General features: G+C 30.5%; 1 protein-coding gene across 1 annotated transcript; it reads left to right on the top strand.

Moving 5' to 3' along the window:
• The first annotated feature begins 525 nt into the window (after window positions 1-525).
• Window positions 526-3,029, top strand: Rad17 (Rad17 checkpoint clamp loader component). The gene is made up of 9 exons (XM_087415883.1): window positions 526-682; window positions 1,006-1,396; window positions 1,470-1,626; window positions 1,710-1,832; window positions 1,902-2,080; window positions 2,143-2,232; window positions 2,296-2,486; window positions 2,554-2,672; window positions 2,809-3,029. Exons 1-9 carry the CDS (start codon window positions 668-670, stop codon window positions 2,924-2,926), a joined length of 1,383 nt encoding a protein of 460 aa, XP_087272009.1. The 5' UTR covers window positions 526-667; the 3' UTR covers window positions 2,927-3,029.
• The last annotated feature ends 3,634 nt before the right edge of the window (window positions 3,030-6,663 follow it).

Here is a 6,663-nt window from a genome sequence, read left to right as displayed (position 1 = left end):
TTAATGAAAGTACTTCCCATCACTTGTAAAACGCTACGAATTAATTCCAACACCTAATAGATTTCTGAGATCATTTTGAGACAAAAATTCTAATACCAAAATGTCGAGACTTTATAGTTTCGACTTAATAGTTTTTAAATTATAAGCAAAAAGCATTTCTAATAAGTAAATAATTTTGCTATAAGTATTAATTTCATATGTTGAATTAATTCGAGCAATTGAATTAATCGTGAATTTAGTAAATTTGAGATCGTTTTTACGCTTCTGAAAAAATTAAGATATATGTAAAAATTCCTGTTTACAAGAAGAACGAGACTTAAATTACGAAACAAAGAAATTGTTTGAAAAGACTTTGAAGCATAATAGAAAAATCAGAGTTTAATTCTAAGTTTATTTGTAACTCTTAATGTTCATATTAAATAAAAAGAAAAAAACTTTGTAGATCAAAATATTAATTATGCAATTTCCTGTATCGTGTACAGATATAATATTCAAATGGAAGAAAGGTTGACAATATTTATGACACTATTGGCAATATTGGTTGCTATTGGCAGAATCATATAACACATGCTTAGAACATATGTTTTAAAGAGACGTAAGATTGATACGAGGCAATCTTTCAAGCTCATTAAAAATATGATTATAACACAATTTATATAAAAGAAACATGGTTGAATCGAAGGTAAATATCAAAAATATTTTGATAAATATTATTTAAAAAGCTTGTGTTATTCGAGTGAAATGTGAATAAATGTGTCTCGCCTTATTTCATCCTAACCTAAACACTGTATTAAGTTTGTTTACATCGCATGTTCCAACATGCTTATCATAACTCCTACTCATTCCAATGAGGCTCGCTATGATAAGAGCATGTTGGAACATGATGTGAACAAACCTTTTCTTATCTTTATCTTCACATCTTGTTTAAAATACAAAACATTTTCTTCTTAATAATTTAAGTGTTAAATTTAATTGTTCAAGTAACTGAATTATGTTTGTTTGCAGAGAACTAACACTTGGTGCGTTCCATCATTTGATTGCGAACCTGCAAATAAACCCATACTAAAACGTACTAATAGAGCAGAATTAGATAAGACTCTGTTTGACAGATTTACGCAAAGTAATTTCAAAAAGAGAAAGCATGAAACCAGCTTATCAAAGCTGCTTCAGGCCTGCGAGCCTGAAAGGCTGTCTGAATTGGCAATTAGTAAACAGAAACAGAAAGAAATCTCTAATTGGCTTCAAAACAAGACACTGAAGGGAAAACCTTCTATGTTGATCCTTTCTGGACCTTCCGGCTGTGGCAAAACTGCAGCTATAAAATTACTTGCTAAAGAAAATAGTTTTGATGTTATAGAGTGGATTACGCCAGTTGATCCGGTTGAAGATGAAAATAGTAATTGTCACAATTTCAAATTCAAGCTTCTTTGTGATACATAACTTGATTCATAATTTCGAATTGTTTTTAGAACACATAATGCGACAAGGTGATAGATTCGAGGATCATTTAATACGTGCAACACGTTATCACACAGTATTGGGTGACTGTTTAAAACAATTGTTCCTTGTTAAGGATATCCCAAATGTCTATCATGAGGATTACAAAAACTTCTTCGCACTCTTGGAGTAAGCAACACTTGGTCAATTTGTAATGAACGGTTCAATACTTTAATCAAACCATTATGATATATTTCTTTATAAATATCTAGAAAATATTTTCAAATGGGAAGAGAACCTGTGATATTCGTTTTCACAGAAACTGGTAATTCAAAACTGATGCATATTTTGTTTCCACCTGATATAAGAATGAAGTTTGGCATTGACATCATCAAGTGAGAATTATAATTTCTTAAAGATTAAACGTCTCTCTGATTCTCTTTAATTGTGATTTATTTATACAGTATAAACGCAGCCACGACTACCTCGATGAAGAACGTATTGAAACGGGTATCTAATACATTGAATTCCATTTCTGGCGACATGCTGCATGTCTCTCAACGACACATCGACGAGATATTGTCCAACAGCATCGGCGACGTGCGCAGCGCCGTTCTAAATCTAATTTTTGTTTCTCTCAGAGGTATATGCACTAATAATTGAACCAATAAGTACGAATCTGCATTGTATTTCTATGATTGTTAGTGCCTGAGAGACACGTGAAAAGCGAATGCGGGATACGGGAGGAAACTTTGGGTCTGCTACATGGCGTCGGAAGAGTCATAAATCCGAAAAGTAATTAGATTTTACTTCTGGATTTGAAACTTTCATAAATTGTATTTATATTTAATATTTTAGGACAATCACATGGAAATTCTTTCAAATTTGTACACGATCCCGAAGAAATAGCGGCATTCTTCCAATCACAGTCAGTAGTATTCGTCAAATTCCTGCAGGAGAATTATCTGAATACTATAAGAACTTTAGAGGAAGCCGCAGTAGCGTCCGATATATTGAGCTTGGCTGATGTTCTAAATTCTGAATGGCGTGTAAGTTCGATTAAAACATCACTTTTGTTACGAAAAATTATTATTATTACATTCTTTAATACAATAGGATCGCAATTTGAATAAAGTTGCTTTATCGTACTGCATCCGTGGTTTGATGCTGACGAATGAGAAGCCTGTAACTAACTGGAATCCAGTGAGAAAACCGCGGGATGATCACAGTAACGTGCAAGTATCTTAATTAATATATCTTAGTTAATTTAATATATTAATATAAATTATTTTAATTTAAATTATTTTAATCAATTATATTCATCATTGTCGACTGTGTATTTTATATTTTGACGTATATGTTTACTTGCAGACGAAGATGCTTGGTGATGGCAGAAACGCGCTGTTATGAAGCTATAATTAAAACCACTCCGAAGGAGACAAACGAAGCAGTGGATAAAAATGAGGAAATAATTATCGAAGAAGATTAGACATTACATTACATATCAAGTATTATATTTCTTATATTCTCCCCTTTTACATAACTCCCCCCTTTTTCTTTTGCTAGAAAATAAAAATATTAATATTTAAAAATTTGTTACTTTAATTATATTATATAAAAATACAGTTAATTAAATATTAAAATAAAGCCTTAATGGAAGAATAAATTTTTTAGATACGATATTGATTATTGAAGAACGGAATCTTATTTTTGATATATATCGTAAAGCAACCTTTTCCGGTAGATTTCTTTCACTTTGTCATAAAAGAGGTGTAATTTATGGAGTTGTGGATAAGATTTTTTGTTTGTGTCATCCGAAATTCCAACGAAATAATTTGATTGACGCTATTAAGATTTTTTTATAGAATAGATATCCGTTACGTTTTATTTTTTCGACTATTCATAATAGAATTAAATATCACATTAATAAGATTAATAATTTGAATAAGAATAAGGATGACACTGAGAGATTTTTTAGGATTCCATATATTAATACGATATTCGAAAGATTTATACCTATTATTAACATGTTTAATTGTAAATTGACTTTTACCATTCCTAACACATTAAGAAGTTTTATAAAGAGAGGAAAGGATGATTTAGAACACATTCAGAATCAAAATGTGGTCTACAGAATAGCGAGGATTGTGATGTCAGTTATGTTGGCCAAACTAAAAGACAATTAAAGATCAGATTGCATGAACATGTTTCAATCAAAATATCAATATAAGTTCAAAATTTCCATCAGTGATTTCCAACCATCGTATTGAGGAGAATCATAACTTTAAATGGGATAAAGTGGATATATTAGATGTAGAGCCTTCATATAATAAAAGGTTGATAAATGGTCCATATTAAAAAACAAAAACATGGAATAAATAGATAAAATGACACGGAGTCTTTGCCAAATTGTATTCTGACATTACACATTCTCTTTCTCCTTCGTAATATCTTCTCTCCTTTTTCCCCCCTATTTTTCCGTTTTTCGTTCTCGACAATGTTTTTCTGCTTGACATTTCGTTATTTGACATCGTGCAAGTTAGATACTTGTTACTTTTGCAAATTTGCTTATAATAACTTATAAAATAAAAAGACTATTATATTGTACCACGAAATGGACTACAGTCTACATTTTTTTCGTTGTGTATTATTGGACTCTTAACATATTTACTAAGGTACATTATCATATTACTAATTTTTATGTAATTAATATTAATTCTTTTTGTTCACGGTTACTTTTCCAGAATTTTCTTATGACTTTGTTAATTCTTAATAAAAATAACTCGCAGCGTATTACACAGAAAGAAAAAATTTTATATTAAGGAATTGTAAGAATATTGTAAGACCATGTACAGATTTTTAAAATTTAGAAAGATTTTTATATTATTATAAGATTGCATTGAAAATGACTTGATTGGAGTTGAAACGTTTGTTTATTTTAATTTTGTATTAATTTTAACTTATTTAAATTAAAATTCTTTTATTGGCTTTTTGCCCTTCTTGTATACTACCTTTTGTTATAAGTACAGAGCCAGTACCTTTCTAATATTTTTAATATTACAATAAAATTAATTGAATAAAATTTGAAAAAAAACAAGCTAAAATTAATTAAATACCAATAATCGGTAATAGCTGCACTGAACAGAAAATACTGATTAGTAAATGCTTAGTGATCGATTCTTTAATATGATTGGTTCTTACCTTTAGTTCTTCGTTGGTATATAAGTGTATGAACCAATCTTAAAGAATCACTAATGGGTGCATTTAACGGACTCAACAGTTGAGTAAGCGCTTGCTGTTATTGGTGTATTCTTTTAGATTCAATCAGAATTTTAGATCTAGAAGAATACATCAATAGAGCAACTGTTGAGTCTGCTGAATATAAGCATTTAGTAGGCACTATGACTTCCTACTGAGTGATCAATGATTTCTTGTAAGAGCTCACTAAGCGGATTACTAGGCTCAGCGAGTAGTTTCTGAATGCATAGGCTACGTTCGGCGTTGAAATAAGCATAATTTTATTGATTTTTGAGATACTGTAGCTAAATTGTACAATTACCCCAAATTGTTATCATACCTACGCAAAAATTAAAAAATCGCCAAGTTCGTCCTCAAAAATAGATAAATATTCAAAAGAAATAACTGTAACTTCGTCAAAAATAGAATCATAACGAGATTTTTAAATGCTTCTTCAATTTTACAGTTGTAAATTAAAAACAAAATTATCTAAAAGATAAATTACCGATTATCAATTACCGCATTTATTAATTGTTGCACGCAGGAACACAAAATATAAAGTTGCGCTAATGCACCTGATGTGTATATCATAATCGGCACTGCTTCGAAGAACGTCACTTTTGCTAGCTGAAATTTTAATGAAAATGTATTTGCTACTCTATTTCATGATTAAAATCCTCAATATAATTAAATAGTTATTCAAACTTTTTATGTAAAATACATTTCTATAAAGAAAAAAGAAGGAAAGATGAGAAAGAGAGAGAGAGAGAGAATTAGTGGTAATAAATACAAGTCTAATCAGTTCATGTCCATAATGTTTAAGTCACTCGCAAATTGACAAACATATAGCGTGTAATTATCATGGAACATGAAGCATTGCACTGAAACATTGCTTTGTTGAACATGTTAAAACTTAAAAAGTAGAAATGTTAAAATCAAATATAAAGATACACATTTTTAGAACACACGTCTGTGTACGATGACGTGTCACTCAGATAGTCGTACGATACTTGTATCATTCCTGCTGAAGAGAACTCGAAAGAGAGTCGAAACATTCAAAATAAAGAAGACATCAGTCTAATATCTGATTATTGATTATTCACTAAATAATTGCGCCGTTTATCGTTGCTGACTCTTATTAGCCTGTTATATTTATCTTTTTGTATTGTTTTATATATCTATAATTTTTCATGAAAGAGTTATACTGTCATCGAGCTTTTTAGTCATGAAATATCTGCATACACGATAGCTAGTAAAATTGTTGTTAAAAAGTTACAGAATAAGTCTACATCTCCTGTATTCATTAATTCGTTATGTATAAATATATATATATATATATATATATATATGTGTGTGTGTGTGTGTGTGTGTGTGTATCTATATAAATGTATGCATATTATCTTTATACCTGAGAGTAAACATCCCTTTTTCGTGTACCAAATCTCATAGAATAATATCCACGTGATTTTTTTAGTCCACGTGAATTAGATAAGGACGAATAATCAACTTTGATTACTTGTTCTTGTCTAATAGTACGGAAATGAATCACAAAAACGTGAACATTACTCTACAAAGTTTGATACACGAAAAAGCCGGAATGGCCACTCTCAGGTTTCTCTCTGTTTATATCTGCAGATGTAACCGGACTCGCATCACATCAATTTTTCGACGCTGCGACTTTATCGACAGTATCAATAATGTGATACGTAGTTTGCATCATTCTATAAAATTGATGTTGGTGTCGCTAGTGTACGAGAACTTTCACATAAAGAGACTAAGATGGCCGCTCTCAGGTTTTCTCTTATTCTGTGTCCAAGTCGAGAACTAAACAGAGCGCTAACATTTCAAGTACGGCAAACAGCGTTCCGGTATCAACAAGTAGTAAGTCCCTTGTTTATTTTCTATTTTCATATTTATTTTCATTATTTGTCGTGGGAATTAAATTAACTCGTCCTACCAACTGGGATGCGTTCCATTTAACGTTTGCAA

Source organism: Acromyrmex echinatior, chromosome 19, assembly GCF_024713525.1.
Source record: "Acromyrmex echinatior isolate Ae372 chromosome 19, ASM2471352v2, whole genome shotgun sequence".
NCBI lineage: Eukaryota > Metazoa > Arthropoda > Insecta > Hymenoptera > Formicidae > Acromyrmex > Acromyrmex echinatior.
The sequence above is the reverse complement of the archived record's forward strand: the minus strand, read 5'-3'. Positions and strand labels throughout refer to the sequence as shown.

What these genes read in the sequence shown, in the direction of transcription:
- Rad17 (XM_087415883.1), top strand. An exon ending in TTTGGCATTGACATCATCAA is followed by an intron (nt 1,833 to 1,901) that starts GTGAGAATTATA and finishes TTATTTATACAG; the next exon opens with TATAAACGCAGCCACGACTA. An exon ending in AATTTTTGTTTCTCTCAGAG is followed by an intron (nt 2,081 to 2,142) that starts GTATATGCACTA and finishes TATGATTGTTAG; the next exon opens with TGCCTGAGAGACACGTGAAA.